Raw genomic sequence first — 23,386 nt, forward strand, 5'->3', positions numbered from 1 at the left:
CTACTTTTGCCCAAACGAAGCCTGGCTGTGGGTGGGTGGGTGGATGTCGTCTGTTGCTAGGCAACGCGGCCTAGTGGGGCCTAGTCGGCTTTGGCGGTAGCGGCGGAGGGGAAGCTCTTTGCGCCGGAACCGCTTCCCGGTCGCGTGGCAGCCGAGGCGGCGTCTCTGGGCGGGGAAGGCAGGCCGGAAGGGCCGAGCAGGAGGAGAAGGCAGGCAGATGTGAGTGGATGCCGAAAGCGGCGCGAGGCCGGGGTTTCCTTGCACCAGGCAGGCCCCGGCCAACTTGGGCCTTCCCTCCCTCCCTCTAGGCGTTTTGGACTACAACTCCCACAATTCCTAACAGCCGGTAGGCTGTTAGGAATTGTGGGAGTTGGAGTCCAAAACTCCTCGAGGGAGGGAGGGAAGGCCCAAGTTGGCCCAGGCCTGATCTAAATAAACATGATAATAAACAACAATAATAATAATGGAAATATAGTTTCAGCTAAAGTGCTTTGGTTTCCCAACACAGGTAGTGATGATGTTTAAATGTAATTAAATACATTATAATTGGTATTATAATGTAATACAATATAATACTAATAATAATACGACTTGATATTTCTATATTTTATATTGCATGCAATATTACTAATAATATTAGAGAATTCAAGAGAGATATTGACAAGCTGGAATGTGTCCAGAGGAGGGCGACTAAAATGATCAAGGGTCTGGAGAACAAGCCCTATGAGGAGCGGCTTAAGGAGCTGGGCATATTTAGCCTGAAGAAGAGAAGGCTGAGAGGAGACATGATAGCCATGTATAAGTATGTGAGAGGAAGCCACAGGGAGGAGGAGGGAGCAAGCTTCCTTTCTGCTTCCTTGGAGACTAGGACGCAATGGGACAATGGCTTCAAACTCCAAGAGAGGAGATTCCACCTGAACATGAGGAAGAACTTCCTGACTGTGAGAGCCGTTCAGCAGTGGAACTCTCTGCCCCGGAGGGAGTGTGGTGGAGGCTCCTTCTTTGGAAGCTTTGAAACAGAGGCTGCATGGCCATCTGTCAGGGGTGATTTGAATGCAATATTCCTGCTTCATGGCAGGGGGTTGGACTGGATGGCCCATGAGGTCTCTTCCAACTCTTTGATTCTATGATTCTATAGTACAATCCTTAGGCGATCCCTCGTTGGCCGAGTAGTATAGTCTTCCAGGATCAGTCCAAGGATGATGGTCCTCCACGTGTAGTATCCTGGCGGTGGGTCCATAGGTGGCTGTGGAACCCTCTTCTTGACCTGCATCTTCTCCCGCAGCGAGGGCATCAGTTTCCAGGTGGAAGGTGGTCCCAGTCAGGGTTGGCTTGACGCACCTTTGTCTTGGCACGTTTCTCTCTTTCGCCCTCCATTCGTGCCTCTTCAAATTCTGCAGCACTGCTGGTCACAGCTGACCTCCAGCTGGAACGCTCAAGAGCCAGGGCTTCCCAGTTCTCAGTGTCTATGCCAGAGTTTTGAAGGTTGGCTTTGAGCCCATCTTTCAATCTCTTTTCCTGTCCACCAACATTCCATTTTCCGTTCTTGAGTTTGGAGTAGAGCATCCGGACAACGTGACTGGTCCAGAGGAGTTGATGGCGGAGGACCATCGTTTCAATGCTGGTGGTCTTTGCTTCTTCCAGCACGCTGATGTTTCCCCGCTTGTCTTCCCAAGAGATTTGCAGGATTTTTGGAGGCAACGCTGATGGAATAGTTCCAGGAGTTGCATGTGATGTCTGTAGACAGTCCACGTCTCACAGGCGTAGAGCAGTGTTAGGAGGACAATAGCTTTATAGACAAGCACCTTGGTATCCTTACGGATGTCCTCAAACACTCTCTGCTTCATTCGGGAAAATGTTTGTTTGTCTCAATGTTGACGTCTGTAGACAGTCCACGTCTCACAGGCGTAGAGCAGTGTTAGGAGGACAATAGCTTTATAGACAAGCACCTTGGTATCCTTACGGATGTCCTCAAACACTCTCTGCTTCATTCGGGAAAATGTTTGTTTGTCTCAATGTTGACGTCTGTAGACAGTCCACGTCTCACAGGCGTAGAGCAGTGTTAGGAGGACAATAGCTTTATAGACAAGCACCTTGGTATCCCTACGGATGTCCTCAAACACTCTCTGCTTCATTCGGGAAAATGCTGCACTCACAGAGCTCAGGCGGTGTTTGTTTGTCTCAATGTTGACGTCTGTAGACAGTCCATGTCTCACAGGCGTAGAGCAGTGTTAGGAGGACAATAGCTTTATAGACAAGCACCTTGGTATCCCTACGGATGTCCTCAAACACTCTCTGCTTCATTCGGGAAAATGCTGCACTCACAGGCGGTGTTTGTTTGTCTCAATGTTGACGTCTTTAGGCAGTCCACGCCTTGCAGGCGTATAGCAGGGTTGGGAGGACAATAGCTTTATAAACAAGCCCCTTGGTTTCCTTAGGATGTCCCGGTCCTCAAACACTCTGCTTCATTCGGGAAAATGCTGCACTCGCAGAGCTCAGGCAGTGTTGTGTTTGTCTCAATGTTGACGTCTGTAGACAGTCTACATCTCGCAGGCGTAGAGCAGGGTTGGGAGGACAATAGCTTTATAGACAAGCACCTTGGTATCCCTACGGATGTCCCGGTCCTCAAACACTCTGCTTCATTTGGGAAAATGCTGCACTCGCAGAGCTCAGGCGGTGTTGTATTTCGGTGTCAATGTTGACTTTGGTGGAGAGGTGGCTGCCAAGGGAGCGGAAATGGTCCACATTTTCTAATGTTACACCATTAAGCTGTATCTCCGTATATAATAATAATAATAATACCGCCATCATCGTCATTATCTCCTTTTGGCTTGCAGGAGTGGCCTTGATCCCGGCCCTCCCAATACGCCATGGCTGATCCGACGGCCGGCGGAGAGGGCAACATAGAGCTGGACCAGAAGAAATATGACGCCGACGAGAATGTGAAGATCATCTGCCTTGGGGACAGCGCCGTGGGCAAGTCCAAGTAAGTGGCCTAGGCCAGGCATGGGCCAACTTGGGCAGCTTTTAGGAATCATAGAGTTGAAAGAGACCTTGTGGGCCATCCAGTCCAACCCCATTCTGCCAAGAAGCAGGAAAATCACATATAAAGCACTCCTAACAGATAACCACCCAGCCTCTGCTTAAAACCTCCAAAGACGGAGTCTCCACCACACTCCGGGGCTGAAGAGATCTCTCTTACAGTCAGGAAGCTCTTCCTCATGTTCAGGTGGAATCTCCCTTTCCTGTAGTTTGAAGCCATGGCTCCTGTCTCTACTATTCCATCCCCTACGAGCTCCTCCCTTACAAAGATACCTTTTTTATTTTTTATTTTTATCATTTTATGTCATACATTTGGCTCACCCATTGCATTTGATTTTTCATTTTGTTATGTTGCACTGTTTTATTGTAATTTTATGTTTTTACTTATTTTATTGTGATGTTATTTTTGTCGTTGTGTTTGTGGCACAGGTTCCAATGCATCATCTGAGCAAGGGTGTTGTGCCTCTGCTTGTAGTCTGTCTGCGCAATCTTCTTGCAGCAGCTAAGGATGGGATCTATTGTTTCATCTGCTTCCTTGCAGAGTCTACACTTGGGATCAGTTGTCAACTTTTCAATTCTGGCTTTGATGGCCTTGGTTTGAATGGCTTGTTCTTGGGCTGCCAGAATCAGGCCCTCCTTTGTCTCCTTTTTCAGAGTTCCATTATTATTATTATTATTATTATTATTATTATATTGTGTCCTAGTCTCCAGGGCAGCAAAAAACAAGCCTGCTTCCTCCTCCCTAGGACTTCCCTTCCCATCTTGATCCCTGGCCCTCTCCATGTGTCCTTCTCAGCCTTCTCTTCTGCAGGCTGAACATGCCCAGCTCTTGAAGCCGCTCCTCCTAGGGCTTGTTCTCCAGACCCTTGATCCTTTGAGTCACCCTCTTCGTCTGGACACATTCCAACTTATGGTCAACATCTCCCTTCAATTGTGGTGCCCAGAATTGCCCAGAACGGAGTTTTAATCCCGCCTCCTGGCAACGATGGAGTGTGGAAGGGGGTTTCACCCTCCCCCTCCAGAGAGAAGCAAATGTCACAAGAAATGCAAATGTCACAAGAGAATCTGCACAAGTGTGCAGATTTGACAAATAGGAATTTAATATGATGTGTGGGAATGAATGGAAGGATGGATGGAATAATTTTGGAAACACCAGTATAGTATTAAGGTCTGCAATGACCTAACTACTTGCTTGCTGAAACTGTGATCAAAACCTGCTAATGAGAATTGATAAGAACTGTGACAATGGTTCTTTCAAGTTAAGGAAATGTTTGCAACATTCTTTATGTTAAGAAGGAAGCCAACACAAGTCAACACCAATCAAGAAGATCAACATCTGGCCAGGAAACTGGGATTGATCCAGGATGGAAGACGTCTATCATTAATTTACAACTTTGGGATGACATCAGCAGAAGATTCCTATAAAAGTCTCAGTCTGATAATGCTCATAGTGTGACCAACGTGAGGAGTCTGGTTCACCCGCCATGCTCTACTCCATGGGAAGGAGAGAGATAGTGTCCCTATGGAGAGTGGCAGATTTGGACGGGAGCAGTCTGGTCACTTTGGGGCTTCTTTCTCAAGGGAAGAGGAAGAAGTGTGCTTTTGGAGTCTTAGATTTTGTGCAGGGAGTCAGGTTCTGCTGTATGGAAACAAAGGTCTTGGCATTGTGCTTAGGGAAAGAAGTTTTGGCATTTCAGCATTTTGTTTTGGCATTATGGAAGTTATGGAAGGCTACAGGGCAGCAGGGTCTGGCCTAACAGGTGCTTCTCCAAGGAGGGAGAAAAGGATATAGAATCATAGAATCAAAGAGTTGGAAGAGACCTCATGGGCCATCCAGTCCAACCCCCTGCCAAGAAGCAGGACAATTGCATTCAAATCACCCCTGACAGATGGCCATCCAGCCTCTGCTTAAAAGCTTCCAAAGAAGGAGCCTCCACCACACTCCGGGGCAGAGAGTTCCACTGCTGAACGGCTCTCACAGTCAGGAAGTTCTTCCTAATGTTCAGATGGAATCTCCTCTCTTGTAGTTTGAAGCCATTGTTCCGCGTCCTAGTCTCCAAGGAAGCAGAAAACAAGCTTGCTCCCTCCTCCCTGTGGCTTCCTCTCACATATTTATACATGGCTATCATATCTCCTCTCAGCCTTCTCTTCTTCAGGCTAAACATGCCCAGTTCCCTAAGCCGCTCCTCATAGGGCTTGTTCTCCAGACCCTTGATCATTTTAGTCGCCCTCCTCTGGACACATTCCAGCTTAGAGTCAATATCTCTCTTGAATTGTGGTGCCCAGAATTGGACACAATATTCCAGGTGTGGTCTAACCAAAGCAGAATAGAGGGGTAGCATTACTTCCTTAGATCTAGACACTCTGCTCCTCTTGATGCATGCCAAAATCCCATTGGCTTTTTTTGCCGCCACATCACATTCCTGGCTCATGTTTAACTTGTTGTCCACGAGGACTCCCAAGATCTTTTTCACACGTACTGCTCTCGGTATGGTAATACCTTGGATGCATGTGGATGAATGTGTGTACATGTGTGTGAATAAAAAATATAAAAAGAACCTATGCTTCAAAGTCATTGAAAAGTCATGACACATCCAATCAAGAGAGATTGCAAAGCAAAGCAGAGATACCTAGCAAAAAAAAAAAAGGTGCACAGTGTCTTCAAATATCTCCTTGTTTCTGCCTCACCCTCGGAACTTGATATACATATACATACTTCACAGATGTTCACCTTTCGCGGGTGGTCCTGGAACGTAACACGCGCGATAACTGAGGGAACACTATACACATTGGAAAAATAGAGTAGGAAGCATAGTCCACCGTAGCCTAGGGCTGTAGTCTTTTGTCTTCTGGATGGCAGTCCAGATTGATATAATGGCTTGTCTGTGGCTAAAAGGCGAGCCCCCTTGCCCACCAGGAGGGCGACTAAAATGATCAAGGGTCTGGAGAACAAGCCCTATGAGGAGCGGCTTAAAGAGCTGGGCATGTTTAGCCTGAAGAAGAGAAGGCTGAGCGGAGATATGATGAGAGCCATGTATAAATATGTGAGAGGAAGCCACAGGGAGGAGGAGGGAGCAAGCTTGTTTTCTGCTTCCATGGAGACTAGGACGCAAGGGAACAATGGCTTCAAACTACAAGAGAGGAGATTCCATCTGAACATGAGGAAGAACTTCCTGACTATGAGAGCCGTTCAGCAGTGGAACTCTCTGCCCCGGAGTGTGGTGGAGGCTCCTTCTTTGGAAGCTTTTAAACAGAGGCTGGATGGCCATCTGTCAGGGGTGCTTTGAATGCAATATTCCTGCTTTTTGGCAGAATGGGGTTGGACTGGATGGCCCAGGAGGTCTCTTCCAACTCTAGGATTCTATGATTTGATTCTATGATACCTCTCTCCTTGCTCAGCAGGATTTGTATTCATTGTACAACTTTTCCCCACTTTCTTTTTCAGGTTAATGGAACGATTTCTTATGGATGGCTTGTATCCTTTTCTGCTTTGCAGGCTCACACACACATCTCCATTGTGGATAATTTTTTTAAAACACAGAGGGACATTTGAGAGGATGTTGTTCCCCTGAGATGTTTGCTCATTTGTGAGGGTTTTTGAGCTAATGTCATCCCAGGAAGACTCCTTAAACACAACTGGGTACCATAAGTGTCCCGCACAAGCCCCCCTCCCCTTACTCCGACTTGCTGTTTTCATTTGTGTGACCCATCCTTGACGCTCACCTTCAGCAAACCCCAGCAGCTGTCCACCTATGCCCTGACACTCTACAAATACACCACTGAAGTGGATGGGAAGACAATCCTTGTGGGTAAGGCCTTCTCCCCTGCACCTTGTTGGGACCAGGAAATGTAAAGTGAGTTTCACAAAGAAGAAGGGTTTAAGAATGGGTTAAAGGGAGTTAAAAGGGAGCGAGAAGGAGAAAGAGTAAAGTAATTTTGGATAGGTAGTGTTGCTAAGCATTGCCAGGATCAGAGATCTGAGTGAGAGAGAAGTCGAAGTAGATTGGATTTATCTGGTAAATATAGGAGGAGGGAGGAACAATCTTCACAAGGGAGAGAACCTTCTCCTCTGTGGACTTTGGAACTCACTACCTGGAGAAATTAGGAAAGCTCCTACCCTAGAAACCTTTAAAAAGGACCTTAAAACCTGGCTCTTCCGTTGCGCCTTTGGAGAGTAGGTATACAATCCCACACTACTGTTTATCCTCAACGTTCTGTCATTGGAGTATCTGTCATCCCCTCCTTCTGTGGGAAAGCTTGATTCCACAACCCCCGCTATAATGAGCCCTCCTCCGCAAATAATCTGTCTCTTTTTATCTTGCCCGAGTTTTTAATTAGTTTTAATTAGTCTCTCTTTTAATCATTACATGTAGCCCGCCCACTGTTATTGTGATTGAGCCTATTGTAATTTTATATTGTTTTGTATTTACATGTTTTGTTTTGTTTTGATGTTGCTGTTTACTGTTTGCGTTTTCGGTTGTGTTTTGGTTTTATTTTTATTGTAATTTGTTGTTCGGGCTTGGCCTCATGTAAGCCGCTCCGAGTCCCCACTGGGGAGATGGTGGCGGGATATAAATAAAGATTATTATTATTATTATTATTATTATTATTATTATTATTATTATCTGGTTTCCAAAACAAGATTGTTTTCAGAATACAAGAACTGTTTACAGAACACACAAATTGTTTGCAGAGAGACTCTGAAGGATAGAATTGAGAGAGAAAAAGCTGAGAGGGCAAGATTATAGACAGAAATTAGGAGATTTCCTGGTTACGTGTTTGCATTAATCTGAGACTATAAAACCCATGATGCAGAAACACTCAAACGTGGGACTTTCTTGACGCTTTCTTGGCTTGACTTATCGTAAATAACCCCTTAGTCCAGTGGTTCTCAACCTTCCTAATGCCGTGACCCCTTAATACAGTCCCTCATGTTGTGGTGACCCCCAACCAGAATATTGTTTCCATTGCTATTTAATAACAGTCATTTTACTACTGTTATAAATCATAATGTAAATATCTGATGTGCACGATGCATTTTCATTCACTGGGCACAAATACCCAATACACCCAAATGTGAATGCTAGTGGGGTTAGGGGAGGACTGATTTTGTAATTTGGGAGTTGTAGTTGCTGGGATTTATAGTTCACTTATAATCAAAGAGCATTCTGAACTCCACCAGCGATGGATTTGAACCAAACTTGGCTCCCATGACCAATGGAAAACACTGGAAGTGTTTGATGGGCATTGACCTTGAGTTTGGGAGTTGTAGTTCACCTATATCCAGAGAGCACTGTGGACTCATGCAATGGTGGATCTGGACCAAACTTGGCATGAATACTCAATATGCCCAAATGTGAACACTCATGGAGTCTGGGGAAATTAGGTCTTGACATTTGGGAGTTGTAGTTGCTGGGATTTATAGTTCATTACAATCAAAGAACATTCTAAACTTTACCAATGATAGAATTGGCTCAAACTTCCCGCATGGAATCCCCATGACCATCAGAAAATACTGTGTTTTCTTATGGTCTTTGGCGACCCCTCTGACACCCCCTCGCGACCCCCTCAGGGGTCCCGGCCCCCAAGTTGAGAAACACTGCCTTAGTCCTACAAAATTAAACTACTATATTTTTAATCTTCTCATTTCTAGTCCTTGATTGGGAAGTAAAAAAAACCAAAACTGGAGCTATTGGGGCTTTGTGCATCAACAACTAAACCTGGACTTCTTCCTCCATGAGGCCTCACTTGCTATCTTTCAGATTTCTGGGACACAGCCGGGCAGGAACGTTTCCAGAGTCTTCATGCCTCCTACTACTATAAAGCCCATGCGTGCATCATGGTGAGGAAACGGACCCTAATGTGGGTTGTTGTTGTTGGTGGTGGTGGTTTTGGTTTTTGGCATAGATCAGTCCCAGTGGTGCCAAGGCTGATTTTTAGTTTTTTCCCTCTTCTGAGGCTGGCCATCCCTTTAAGGATTATGAGGATTCGCCGAGGCTAGAATGATTACCAGTAACTATTTTGGGTTAATGGGGTTAATTTATTCTTATGGCAAAAGTATCTGGTTATTTGACCAAAATTGCCTTTAATCCATTTGAATTTTTTAAAAAACCCTCTTATATTGGCATAACACTGTTCTACAAATTTTCAGTTTTTCTCAGTTGTGGAAACGAAATGTGCCGTTTCTTAATAAATTTAACATGCTGAATTCAAATATAATAATTAAATGTGTGAATTGGCTCTGGTTTTTATGCAACAGCGATTTCAATTTCCTCCACAATAGGTAATTCGTTAATATTATGATAATGCGCCTAACCTTACTGCATGTATATAAACCGTGAATATTTACTAAATTTTAGTCAAATTATATTGCCAATAGTTTATACATGAGAAATATTTATTTAATTAGTCTATTGTTTATGTTTGTGCAGCAAGAAACTCTATTAGTAGGCCTAAGGCAGTTGAAAAGTCTGAAAGTGTAAATGTCGCTTTAATCGTGACTTTAGTTTATATCCTGTTTGCTTCTCTTGACTTTTCTTTTGTATTCAAGGAAAGGATTCCCTCTTCCAATGCTCCAGCAGGAGTCTGACAGCATTGACGGAGTCCATTGGTCTTGATATCTTTTTTTCCATAGTGCTTTATTTACACACATGCGAGGAGGCAGAACTACAATAAAAAGAACAATGTAAAACAATGTTTAACGACCCTGTCTCAGTCTTCAACTGACTGACCCTCACCGTTCAAAAATCTGGCTTTATATAGGGCTTTCTGGCTTTTGCACACGGCACTAATACTGCGTCATCAAACTTTCTAGAATATTCTAGAATCTTCCATAGTGTAAGTCACAACGTGCATTTTTTCAACCATACGTGATCACGTGATTGCTTATATCATAAAAACTAGAGCCAATATACATTTTTAAATGTCATTTTCGTTTTCAACACCCCAAAATCATAAAAGAACAACTATTTTCAGGCCCGCAACTTTTTCTCCGTTGAACAGTGAAATTAGCAGAGTAAGTGGAGAGCCACAAAGTTCATATGGTAGTCTTTGTATAGAGTCAGCTTTAAAAAATTTCCAGGACTTCCATTTCCTCCCATTGATAAAACAACAGCAAATAACATGCACTAGTAAAATATACCAGGGTCCAAAATAAAAAACAACACCAATCAAGCTTGTGAGATTTAAAGAGCTTTACTTAGAAAAACTTGTGTAAGTCATCACACAGGCTCAAAACTTAGGTAGGTAGGTAGATCAAAGTCCAAGTAGAAGATATACATCCAATAAAATGAGTATAATAGCATTTTCCTCTCTCGAGGAATCCCACACAGTTAGCTGGAGCATTATGCAAATGAACATGAAAGATACTAGCACAAAGAACAAAGAACAGAGAACAAAGAAATCAACGACTTTTAAATTGGTTCTTGTGGGTTTTTTCAGGCTATATGGCCATGTTCTAGAGGCATTCTCTCCTGACGTTTCGCCTGCATCTATGGCAAGCATCCTCAGAGGTAGTGAGGTACTGAGGATGCTTGTCGTAGATGCAGGCGAAACGTCAGGAGAAAATGCCTCTAGAACATGGTCATATAGCCTGAAAAAACCCACAAGAACCTATTGATTTCAGCCATGAAAGCCTTCGACAACTTTTAAATTCCCTACTTCAAAGGAGATGGAGCATGGGCTTTAGTCACGTGCCCCATGGAGAAAGGGGGCATGCAGATGGGATTGGGGGTCATAAAAGCAAGACAGTGACAAGCATGCAAGATTATTAATTCTCCAACAACAACAACAATGTGCGAGTTGTTCCTCGCTACTTTGCTGTTCGCTTTTTGCGGACTTGCTGTTTCGCAGTTTTCTGGGACCTGGCACAGTGAGTGAGCAAGCGAGGGAGGACAGTTGAGTGAGCGAGCAAGGGCGGCAAAAGCAACAGCCACGGCAGAACCACCTATTCCAGGCTCCTGCTCCTGCCGCTGCTTCCACCTTTGCAACCCTTCCTCCCTTTCCCACTCACTCACCCAGCTGTCCTCTCTTGCTTGCTTGATACTCACTGGGCTGAGTCCTGGTTCTGCCTGGTGAATAGTGAGTGGGGTTAGGGCGGGTTAGCGAGCAAGGGAGAGTTGCAAAGGCAAAAGCAATGCAGAAGCAGGCTGCCTCTTCCGCCTTTGCAGCCCCCCTCCCTCCCTTGCTCACTACTCACCCGGCCGGGTCCGGGTTCTTCCACCAGGACCCGACCTAGTGAGTAGTGAGCGAGGGAGGACATGTGGGTGAGTGAGCAAGGAGGGAGGGCAAAGGTGGAAGCAGCTCTGCTGTATGTGGTGTCCCCCCTACTTTGCGGATTTTCACTTACACTGTTCTACAAATTTTCAGTTTTTCTCAGTTGCGGAAACGAAATGTGCCGTTTCTTAATAAATTTAACATGCTGAATTCAAATATAATAATTAAATGTGTTAATTGGCTCTGGTTTTTATGCAACAGCTATTTCAGTTTTCTCCACAATAGGTAATTCGTTAATATTATGATAATGCGCCTAACCTTACTGCATGTATATAAACCGTGAATGTTTACTAAATTTTAGTCAAATTATATTGCCAATAGTTTATACATGAGAAATATATTTCGCCTGTCTGGGCTGAAATATGCGGTATAGAAATAAAGCAAATAAATAAAGCAAATAAATATTTATTTAATTCGTCTATTGTTTATGTTTGTGCAGCAAGAAACTATATTAGTAGGCCTAATGCAGATGAAAAGTCTGAAAGTGTAAATGTCGCTTTAATCATGACTTGAGTTTCTATCCTGTTTGCATCTCTTGACTTTCCTTTTGTATTCAAGGAAAGGATTCCCTCTTGCAATGCTCCAGCAGGAGTCTGACAGCATTGACGGAGTCCATTTGCCTTGATCTCTTTTTTCCATCGTGCTTTATTTACACACGTGCAAGGCAGAACTACAGTCAAAAGAACAATATAAAACGATGTTTAACGAGACTGTCTCAGTCTTCAACTGACTGACCCTCACCGTTCAAAAGTCTGGCCTTATATATGGCTTTCTGGCTTTTGCACACGGCACTAATACTGCGTCATCAAACTTTCTCGAGTATTCTAGAATCTTCCATAGTGTAAGTCGCAACATGCATTTTTTTCAACCATACGTGATCACGTGATTGCTTATATCATAAAAACTAGAGCCAATATACATTTTTAAATGTCATTTTCGTTTTCAGCACCCCAAAGTCATAAAAGAACAACTATTTTCAGGCCCGCAACTTTTTCTCCGTTGAACAGTGTTATCGTGGGTGGTCCTGGAACGTAACTCTCTTGTATCCCACTTTTTGCTCTTGACGTAGATGGAAACAAACCAACACACCCAATTTTCCCCAAGAATCTTTGACTTTGTGGCCACCCTGTCCCTGGAAATCTCCTGTGGTCACTTGAAACCACCAGACCTTCCAGATGACCGCTCTGAATCAGGTCCCCCCCTTTCCCTCCCCCCCCCTCTCTTTTGTACCAGGTCTTTGACATCCAGAGGAAAGTCACCTACAAGAACCTGGCCAATTGGTACAAAGAGCTGCGGGAATACCGGCCCGAGATCCCCTGCATCGTGGTGGCCAACAAAATTGACGGTGGGCCTCCTCTTGTCTTAGTGGGAGATCGTGTTTTATACTATTTCTTTTACAAGGCACCTGGAGCAGGAGTGAAAAGTGGGGAGAGGGTCTTTCATTGTGCTTTGTTTTCAAAGATATCTACCAAAACACCCTGCTAGAAAATGCCATTTTCAAAGGGGTAGCTGTGTTCGTCTGGAATATCAATGTGCCGAGAGATCGTGTAACATTTTTGGGGCAAAGAAGCTGCATAGAAACACAAAAGCACAGATTTGGAAGGGATCCCCAAAGGCCATCCAGTCCAATCCCATTATGCTATTAGAATCATAGAATCAAAGGGTTGGAAGAGACCTCATGGGCCATCCAGTCCAACTCCATTCTGCCAAGAACCAGGAATATTGCATTCAAATCACCCCTGACAGATGGCCATCCAGCCTCTGTTTAAAAGCTCCCAAAGAGGGAGCCTTCACCACACTCTTGGGGAGAGAGTTCCACTGTTGAACGGCTCTCACAGTCAGGAAGTTCTACCTCGTGTTCAGGTGGAATCTCCTTTCTTGTAGTTTTAAGCCATTGTTCCATTGCGTCCTAGTCTCCAGGGAAGCAGAAAACAAGCTTGCTCCCTCCTCCCTGTGGCTTCTTTTCACATATTTATACATGGCTATCATATCTCATCTCAGCCTTCTCTTCTTCAGGCAAAACATGCCCACCTCTTTAAGCCGCTCCTCATAGGGCTTGTTCTCCAGACTCTTGATCATTTTAGTCGCCCTCCTCTGGACATATTCCAGCTTAGAGTCAATATCTCTCTTGAATTGTGGTGCCCAGAATGGGACACAATAAGACCAGGTGTGGTCTTATTAAAGGCAATCAAAGCCCTCCTGAGGGATGACTATTCAGCCTTCCACTAAGAATAAATCCTTTAAGGCAGGCATGGGCAAACTTGGGCCCTCCAGGTGTTTTGGACTTCAATTCCCACAATTCCTAACAGCCTGGGGAGGGGATTCCCTCAGCCTAGCCTAATGCTAACTAATTGTTCCTTATTAAGGACTACGGGCTTGAGGAGTGTGAGGTTGATTTCCAGCAGAAATAAGGGGGCACTGGGCATCAGTAGTACAAAAGTGTATGCTACCAATTTCTTTCTCTTGCCTATTATTTATGTCTTCTCTGTAAGGATTATTGAAAGTATGCATGTATGTTTTTCAATGTACTTCAATATGTTTAACAATAGTGTTCATATGTATTCAAAATGGATTCAGTTATGTTCAATTGTATGCTGGAATTGTTGTTGCTAGAGGCAGAGAGAGTAAAGACCTTGACAGAAGTTAGATAACACATTTTCCTGCCTGGGAAGAAAAAGGGAGGATCCAGCCAGAGAGAAATGAGATAAGCAGATGTTCTGGAAACTGTTGTGTGCTGTGCTTTGTAGTGGTCACGATGTAGCCCGCTTGGAAGTAGACCTGTCTTAAGATGTGCTAAGTAAACTTTATTATTTTTGGAACTGAAAACTGCAGTGTGTGCTGTTTTGCGTCTGTGTGATCTGGTAACATCAATTCCACTGTGCATAGACCCCAAGGGTCTCACTCTGACATTCTCTATCTGACCCGGCCTCTGATTTTCCCTCTGGTTTTCTCAGCTGACATGAAGGTGACCCAGAAAAGCTTCAACTTTCCTCGGAAGTTGAACCTGCCCTTCTATTTCGTGTCTGCTGCCGACGGCACCAACGTGGTGAAGGTGAGGGGAGAGGGTGGCCAGGCTCGTTTGCGGAGGGTGGCGTTTCCTGGGCAGGAGAGCTCGGTGGGACCAGCGATGGTGTGGAAAGACCTGCCTTGCCCTCCCAGCCTTTTGCTTTCCCCATCTCTGCGTGATAAATATGATGTGTGCATTGAATGAAATTGTACGAAAGGTGCATGATTGGGGTCTGGCCAAGACTGAAGACACCATCCTAAGAATATTGAGGAATGGAAAACTGTGAAAGGCTGATGATGGAAAAAGTACTGAACTGTTGACATGACCAGAGACAATGATTCTTTAAGTTAAGGAAGTCAACACGGTACTTATATTAAGAAAGAAATCATAGAATCCTAGAGTTGGAAGAGACCTTATGGGCCATCCAGACCAACCCCATTCTGCCAAGAAGCAGGAAAATTGCATTCAAAGCACCCCCGACAGATGGTCATCCAGCCTCAAGGTCAATGCCCACCAAACCCTTCTAGTATTTTTTATTGATCATGGGAGTTCTGTGTGCCAAGTTTGGTTCAATTCCATCCTTGGTGGAGTTCAGAATGCTCTTTGTTTGTAGGTGAACTATAAATCCCAGCAATGACAAAATCAATTTTTTGAGTGATGGTCACTCCTTGGGTTAGTAGGTGTCTTGTGGCCATATTTGGCGGCAATTCATCCAGTGGTTTTTGAGTAAAGTTAATCCCACAAACGAACATTACCTTTAGATAGATAGATAGATAGATAGATAGGACACTTATACCCCATCCTTCTCATCCTCCAAAGAGGGACTTAGGACGGCTTCCAACAGGCAACTATTTGATGCTGACACAATATAATAACATAACATAAAATACAATTAGCATACATTAAAAACAGTTATAAATATACATTGAAACAGTTTGCCGGTTCAAATCGTCATCCAAACCAGTCCATTGTGGTCCAATAAAACGTTATCCTCACCAGTAAATCAGTCTATTCTGCAAACATTGGATCCCACAGCCAAGATTTGAGTTCCTTCCATAAGATCCGGAGGGTGGGGCAGATCTAATCTCATTAGGAAGGGATTTCCACAGTTGAGGGGCCACTATGGAGAAGGCCCTGTCTCTCGTCCCCACCAAACACGACTGCGATGACAGTGGGACCGAGAGCAGGGCCTCGCTGGATGATCTTAAGGTCCTTGGTGGTTCATAGAGGGAGATACGTTCAGATAGGTAAACTGGGCCGGAACCGATTAGGGCTTTATAGGTTAACACCAGCAGTTTGAATTATGCATGGAAACTAATAGGCAGCCAGAAGAGCTGGCATAACAGGGAGTTATACTCTCCCTGTACCCCGCTCCCATGAGCAACCTGGCCGCCGAGCGTTGGACTAGCTGAAGCTTCTGAGCAGTCTTCAGAGGCAACCCCACATAGAGTGCATTGCAGTAATCTATTCGGGATCTAACCAGACCACCGTGGCCAAATCATATCTATCTATCTATCTATATAAAAATGCTCTGTGCATAATGAGTACCTTAAAAACAAAAGAACCAATGAACAAAATCACACCAAATTTGGCAACAAAATGTCTCACAACACAAGGAGTGACCATCACTCAAAAATTATGATTTTGTCATTTGGGAGTTGTAGTTACTGGGATTTATAGTTCACCTACAATCAAAGAGCATTCTGAACTCTATCAAAGATGGAATTGAACCAAACTTGGCACACTCCCATGACCAACAGAACACACTGGAATGGTTTGGTGGGCATTGGCCTTGAGTTTGGGAGTTGTAGTTCACCTACATCCAGAGAGCACTGTGGACTCAAACAAGGATGGATCTGGACCAAACTTGGCACGAATATTCCATATGCCCAAATATGAACACAGATGGAGTTTGGGGGAAATAGACCTTGACATTTGGGAGTTGTAGTCGCTGGGATTCACAGTTCACCTACAATCAAAGAGCATTCTGAAGCCCACGAATGACAGAATCGGGGCAAACTTCCCACCCAGAACCCCCATGACCAAGAGAAAATACTTAAGGCCATCCGATCCAACTCCCTTCATCAGGGCAAGAAAACATAATCAAAGTCCTCCTGACAAAGAGCCATCCAGCCATAGAGATAGTGAGATAGATAGATAGATAGATAGATAGATAGATATGATTCACACACAGAGAGAAATAGTATCATAGATTTGAAAGGGATCCTTAAAGAAGGACAATGATATCTTGCATGTTCCAGAGTAGGCAAACCAGACACTCTCCACATCAACACTGACAAAGAAACAGCAAGAAATGCTGTTTACCCACAAGCAGAAAGAAATTACATATATTAGAAACCAACACTTTCTCATTATTTTCCAGATCAACGTACTAGGCCACAGCAACGCGTGGCAGGGGACAGCTAGTCTAGTCTGTGTGTCTACTTCTTTCTCTGCAAAGTGCCTGTTATATCCTGTCTTGCTGATAACAGAATAAAATGAGAGCCGTTCAGCAGTGGAACTCTCTGCCCCAGAGTGTGGTGGAGGCTCCTTCTTTGGAAGCTTTTAAACAGAGGCTGGATGGCCATCTGTCGGGGGTGATTTGAATGCAATATTCCTGCTTCTTGGCCGAATGTGGTTGGACTGGAGGATGGCCCAGGAGGTCTCCTCCAACTCTAGGATTCTATGACCTTCTTAATGTTTCAGAAGTATTCCTGACATCTGCTCCATTACCTCCTCTGCAGATTTTCAATGATGCCATCAAACTGGCCATCGCGTACAAACAGAATTCGGAGGACTTTATGGACGAAGTCTTGAAGGAGCTGGAGGTAAGAAAACCTTCATCACGTGTAAACATAGGAACTTCCATACTCTCTCCTTATGAGCAGCAGCCAGTCTTTTGCCAGAAAGTGAGGATTTATAATTTTGGAAAATTTCAAGCTCTGATACATCTGTAGATGGTTTAGTGCTTTGAGTCCTAAATCTTCTGTAAAGGACAGGCAGCTCGAAGGCCAATATCTGTTACCTGAAGTAAGGAAGAGAATGCTCTTTGCATTTCTGCTTTCAACCTAAACAGGAAGTCATATGTTAATTTGTATTTTATGGAGGAACAGGAATATGTGTCCAGAGGAGGGCGACTAAAATGATCAAGGGTCTGGAGAACAAGCCCTATGAGGAGCGGTTTAGGGAACTGGGCATGTTTAGCCTGAAGAAGAGAAGGCTGAGAGGAGATATGATAGCCATGTATAAATATGTGAGAGGAAGCCACAGGGAGGAGGGAGCAAGCTTGTTTTCTGCTTCCTTGGAGACTAGGACGCAATGGAACAATGGCTTCAAAGTACAAGAGAGGAGATTCCATCTGAACATGAGGAAGAACTTCCTGACTGTGAGAGCCGTTCAGCAGTGGAACTCTCTGCCCCGGAGTGTGGTGGAGGCTCCTTCTTTGGAAGCTTTTAAGCAGAGGCTGGATGGCCATCTGTCAGGGGTGATTTGAATGCAATATTCCTGCTTCTTGGCAGAATGGGGTTGGACTGGATGGCCCATGAGGTCTCTTCCAACTCTTTGATTCTATGATTCTATGATTTAATGTGTATGTCTTGCACTGTGGTGTAACTGTTGTGCTAGTATTATGGTATGTGTGTTATAGCACAGGTAATGTCTATTTTAAAAGGAGATAAACCCCAGCATGGCCCATCTCTTTCTAAAAGCAAACGTCTGATGTTGAAAACACCATTAGAATTCTGAATTCTGCTTTGTTTCAGAATATATGAGCATTCAGACTGCTTTCCAGTTTAAAAAAATTAAGTTATTCTTGGGTTGCTGTAGGTTTTTTTGGGCTATATGGTCATGTTCTAGAGGCATTCTCTCCTGACGTTTTGCCTGCATGTATGGCAAGCAAAAGGTCATGAGTTCGAAGCCAGCCCGGGTTGGAATGAGCTTCCAATTGAGTAGTTTGTTGTTGACCTTTGCAACCCGAAAGACAGTTGCATCTGTCAAGTAGGAAAAATTAGGTACCACCTATGAGTGGGGAGGCTAATTTAACTAATTTACGCCGCCATAAAAAAGACTCCAGCAAAGCACTCCAGCAAAAGCATGCGGGGAATGCAGAAGTACTTCATCAGATGAAAGCTCCCACGGCGGCCAGAAAAAGTTAAATAGCCTCTGTCTGTCTATATCTGTTGTGTGTCTTTGGCATTGAATGTTTGCCATATATGTGTACATTGTAATCGGCTCTGAATCCCCTTCGGGGTGAGAAGGGCGGAATAGAAATACTGTAAGTAAATCTATATAAATATAAATATAAATGTCATGTTCGTTTGTGGGATTAACATAACTCAAAAACCACTGGATGAATTGACACCAAATTTGGACACAAGACACCTCTCAGGCCAACAAGTGACCATCACTCCTAAAAACACTGAAAAACACAGCAGAAGAGACTTAAAAAGCAAAAAAACAACACCAACAACAAAAAATACATTGCAACGCATGCGCAAAATCACATATATGCACAAACATACATATATACACAGATATATGCATATATACACACACAAAACATATACACAGAAAGGGGGAAGGAAGGAAGGAGAGAAGAGAAGGAGGGAGAGAAAGAGGGAAAGTAGGAGAGAAAGAAGGAAAGAAAGAATGGTAGAGAAGGAAGGAAGGAGAGAAGGAAATAAAAAGTGAAAGAAGGAAGGAAAGAGAGAGGGAAGGAAGGAGAGAAGGAATAAAAAGAGGGAAGGAAGGAAGGAAAGAGACAAAGGAAGCGAGGAAAGAAACAGCTAGAGAAGGAAGAAAGGAAAGAAAAAGAGGGAGGGAAGGAAGGAGAGAAAGAGGGAGGGAAGGTTGGCGGGTAAAGGTAGGTAAAGGTAGTCCCCTGACATTAAGTCCAGTCATGTCTGACTCTGGGGTGTGGTGCTCATCTCCATTTCTAAGCCGAAGAAGCAGCGTTGTCCGTAGACACCTCAAAGGTCATGTGGGCGGCATGACTGCATGGAGCGCCGTTACCTTCCCGCCAGAGCGGTACCTATTGATCTACTCACATTTGCATGTTTTCGAACTGCTAGGTTGGCAGAAGCTAGGGCTGACAGCGGAAGCTCACGCCGCTACCCGAAATCGAACCTGCGACCTTTCGATCCGTAGACACCTCCAAGGTCATGTGGCCGGCATGACTGCATGGAGCGCCGGGGCAGCCTCCCCGATGGGCAGTGTGAGCCTGCCAAGGGAGGAGTAGGCCGCGCGGAGCAGCTGCCCTTGGCTGGCACACGCTGCCCATCGGGCCTGACGGATAGCGTGAACCAGCCAAGGGAGGGGCACTGTGTGTGGGGGGGGGGGGGCGCTCCTCCTCCGCGGGCCAGATAAGTACCCTTGGTGGGCCAGAAGTGGCCCGCGGGCCGTAGTTTGGGGACCCCTGGTTACATCCCATATAGACTACTGCAACGCACTCTACGTGGGGTTGCCCTTGAAGACTGTTTGGAAGCTTCTGACTGTCCAGCGAGCGGCAGCCAGATTGCTTACCGGGGCGACATACAGGGAACACACCACCCCCCTGATGTGTCAGCTCCACTGGCTGCTGGTTCAATTCCGAGCACAATTCAAGGTGCTGGTCTTGACCTACAAAACCCTTTACGGTTCCAGTCCAGTGTATCAGTCCGAATGTATCTCCCTCTACGTCCCACCCCGAAGTTTGAGATCATCCGGGGAGGCCCTGCTCTCGACCCCACCTCTATCACAAGTGAGGCTGGTGGGGACGAGGAGCAGGGCCTTCTCGGTGGTGGCCCCTCACTTGTGGAACTCACTCCCGGGGGAAATCAGGGCATCAACATCCCTCCTCACCTTCAGGAGAACGGTAAAGACGTGGTTGTGGGACCAGGCCTTTGGGCAACCTGACAATTAGATATGGAAACCAGATGGATAGGACTGAAAGGACTGACAATTGTGGAATTGGAATTTAAACTATGAGATTGTGAAACGCTGACCGTCAAGGAGGTTTGTATGGGTTTTTATTGCTTTTATTGGTTTTATGGTTGTTTTTGCCTATAATAATTATTGTTTTTATGGTAATTGTTGTTATTGATAGAATTGCTGTTTCTGTTAACTGATGTTATTGTCTTTTGCTGTTATGTGATGCGGGCATCGAATTGTGCCTCTCTTTTGTAAGCCGCCCTGTGTGTCCCCCCGGGGTGAGAAGGGCGGGGTAGAAGCAACCGAAATAATAATAAATAATAAACTCTTGTTTATGTCAAGGAAAACCTTTACCTTTACCGCCTTGACTACTGCAACGCAGTATCACAAAGGACGACCACCTCACCCGCCTCATAGGAAACCTGCTACAAAACAGGAGCCTTTTTGTGGAGTTCCAGGGCCAGAGAAGCAGATGGCGGAAACAGAAGAACGGCCTGCCTCAGGGGAGCGTGCTTGCTCCATCCATGCTCAACATCTACACAAATGACCAGCCACTGCCAGAAGGGACAGAGAGTTTCATCTATGCTGATGATCGTGCCATTACTGCTCAAGCAGGGAGCTTTGAGATGGTAGAACAGAAGCTCTCCGAAGCTCTAGGTGCTCTTACTGCCTATTACAAGGAAAACCAGCTGATCCCTAATCCATCTAAAACACAGACATGCGCCTTTCACCTTAAGAACAGACAAGCTTCCCGAGCTCTGAGGATTATCTGGGAAGGAATCCCACTGGAGCATTGCAGCGCACCCAAATACCTGGGAGTCACTTTGGACCGTGCTCTGACCTACAAGAAGCACTGCCTGAACATCAAACAAAAAGTGGGCGCTAGAAACAACATCATACGAAAGCTGACTAGCACAACCTGGGGATCACAACCAGACACAGTAAAGACATCTGCCCTTGCGCTATGCTACTCTGCTGCTGAGTATGCATGCCCAGTGTGGAACACATCTCATCACACTAAAACAGTGGATGTGGCTCTTAATGAGACATGCCGCATTATCACGGGGTGCCTGCGCCCTACACCACTGGAGGAATTACACTGCTTAGCTGGTATTGCACCACCTGACATCCGCCGGGAAGTAGCAGCCAATAGTGAAAGGACCAAGGCAGAGACACCTCCAGCTCATCCCTTGTTTGGGTATCAGCCAGCACGTCAACGACTTAAATCAAGACATAGTTTTCTTAGATCTACAGAGACACTCACTGGAACACCCCAGCAAGCGAGAGTCCAAAAGCGGCAGGCCCAAACCCAGCACCTCAATTCATGGGTGATACCAGATGAGAGACTCCCCCCTGGGCACTCAGAAGACTGGGCGACTTGGAAGGCGCTGAACAGATTGCGCTCTGGCACCACGAGATGCAGAGCCAATCTTAAGAAATGGGGCTACAGGGTGGAATCCTCGGCATGCGAGTGCGGAGAAGAACAAACCACTGACCACCTGCTGCAATGCACCCTGAGCCCTGCCACATGCACGATGGAGGACCTTCTTGCGGCAACCCCAGAGGCACTCCAAGTGGCCAGATACTGGTCAAAGGACATTTAACCAAATACCAAATTTACAAAATCTGTGTGGTTTTTTTTCTTTTTTTTTCTTTTTTCTTTCTTTTTCTTTTTAATCTCTGTGTTTGTTTTGCTCTGTTAGAATTGTAATACAATGGTTGCTGATGACACGATAAATAAATAAATACTGCAACGCTCTCTACGTGGGGCTGCCCTTGAAGACGACTAGCTTCAGCTAGTCCAGCGTGCGGCAGCCATGTTACTAACAGGGGCAGGACGCAGGGAGCATACAACGCCCTTGCTGTACCAGCTCCACTGGCTGCCGATTTGCTACCGGGCCCAATTCAAGGTGCTGGTGTTGGCCTACAAAGCCCTAAACGGTTCCGGCCCAAAATACCTGTCTGACCGCATCTCGGCCTATGAGCCCACGAGGACTTTGAGATCGTCCGGGGAGGCCCTTCTCTCGATTCCGCCTGCCTCACAGGCACGCCTGGCGGGGACGAGGGATAGGGCCTTCTCGGTGGTGGCCCCCCGGCTGTGGAACACCCTCCCTGTGGACATCAGACTGGCGCCCTCCCTCATGACATTCCTCAAGAGACTAAAGACGTGGTTGTTTGAGAAGGCGTTTGAGTAAGTGCTGCAACAATTGGCAATGACGATTGGAATGGAACATGGATAACGAGACTTGGATTGTGATTCAATGATGAGACGTTGCGAATGATTTAGTGTAACTGTATTATTGATAGTGTCGCATTTACTGTTGATGTGATATTGCTTATGTTGTAAATTGTACCTGGTTTTATATGTTGTACACCGCCGTGAGTTGCCCTAGGGCTGAGAACAGTGGTCTACAAGTGCAGTAAATAAATAATAAATAAATAATAAATAAATCTTAAATAAAAAAGAATTGCGATTTCTGTATTCAGGCTTTCTCCTTTCCGTTTTCCCGTTGTAGAACTTTGAACTGGAAAAGAAGGAAGGCGAATTGTCGGACAAAGAGGAGAACGACCCGGAAGGAATCCAGGCTTCCCCTTGAGCCCTACCTAACCTGCTTGGATCTTGCTCCTTTGAGTAGCTAGAATTCCCCGTTTCTGCCGAGACCTGGGAGAGCAAAAGAGGCCTGCGGCTCAGAGGTGATCGAGAGTAAGCTTGGCCTTCTCCTCCATGTTTGTCTCCATGCATTGGTGGGAAAGGAGAGGCCCCAGAGAAGAGGAGGAAGGGGGGAGGAGATGGACTTTGGTGGGATGGAAGGATGGATGGGGGAAGAGGGAGGCCCCCACCAGGGCACGGCTGTTGCCGGTCTCCGTCTTGAGAAATAAAGGACTTTTGAAACCCCCAAAATGTATGTAGTCCCACCAGGTGTGCTGCTCCTTTCTCCTATTGCAGGCTGTGCCAACTTTGGCCCTCCCTCCAGGTGTTTTGGACTCCAACTCCCACAATTCCTAACAGCCGGTAGGCTGTTAGGAATTGTGGGAGTTGGAGTCCAAAACACCTGGAGGGAGGGCCAAAGTTGGCCCATGCCCGTCCCATCACCAGAGGTGGAACCCCTTTTGTATGAGTGGACAACCATGAATGCACTTTGGGCAACATTTTAA

The 23,386-nt window shown here is 45.4% G+C and overlaps 1 protein-coding gene across 1 annotated transcript; it reads left to right on the top strand.

Annotated features, from left to right (window-relative positions):
• The first annotated feature begins 63 nt into the window (after window positions 1-63).
• On the top strand, window positions 64-23,132 carry RABL2B (RAB, member of RAS oncogene family like 2B). The gene is made up of 9 exons (XM_067469404.1): window positions 64-219; window positions 2,838-2,986; window positions 6,488-6,517; window positions 6,772-6,851; window positions 8,805-8,884; window positions 12,550-12,661; window positions 14,271-14,368; window positions 17,068-17,151; window positions 22,747-23,132. Exons 2-9 carry the CDS (start codon window positions 2,871-2,873, stop codon window positions 22,825-22,827), a joined length of 681 nt encoding a protein of 226 aa, XP_067325505.1. The 5' UTR covers window positions 64-219; window positions 2,838-2,870; the 3' UTR covers window positions 22,828-23,132.
• Window positions 23,133-23,386: the final 254 nt, after the last annotated feature.

Source organism: Anolis sagrei, chromosome 5, assembly GCF_037176765.1.
Source record: "Anolis sagrei isolate rAnoSag1 chromosome 5, rAnoSag1.mat, whole genome shotgun sequence".
NCBI lineage: Eukaryota > Metazoa > Chordata > Lepidosauria > Squamata > Dactyloidae > Anolis > Anolis sagrei.

Coding starts and splice junctions, on each gene's coding strand:
- RABL2B (XM_067469404.1), top strand. CDS start 2,871: ATGGCTGATCCGACGGCCGGCGGAGAGGGCAACATAGAGCTGGACCAG. Junction 6,852..8,804: donor TGGGAAGACAATCCTTGTGG/GTAAGGCCTTCT, acceptor GCTATCTTTCAG/ATTTCTGGGACACAGCCGGG. Junction 8,885..12,549: donor AAGCCCATGCGTGCATCATG/GTGAGGAAACGG, acceptor CTTTTGTACCAG/GTCTTTGACATCCAGAGGAA.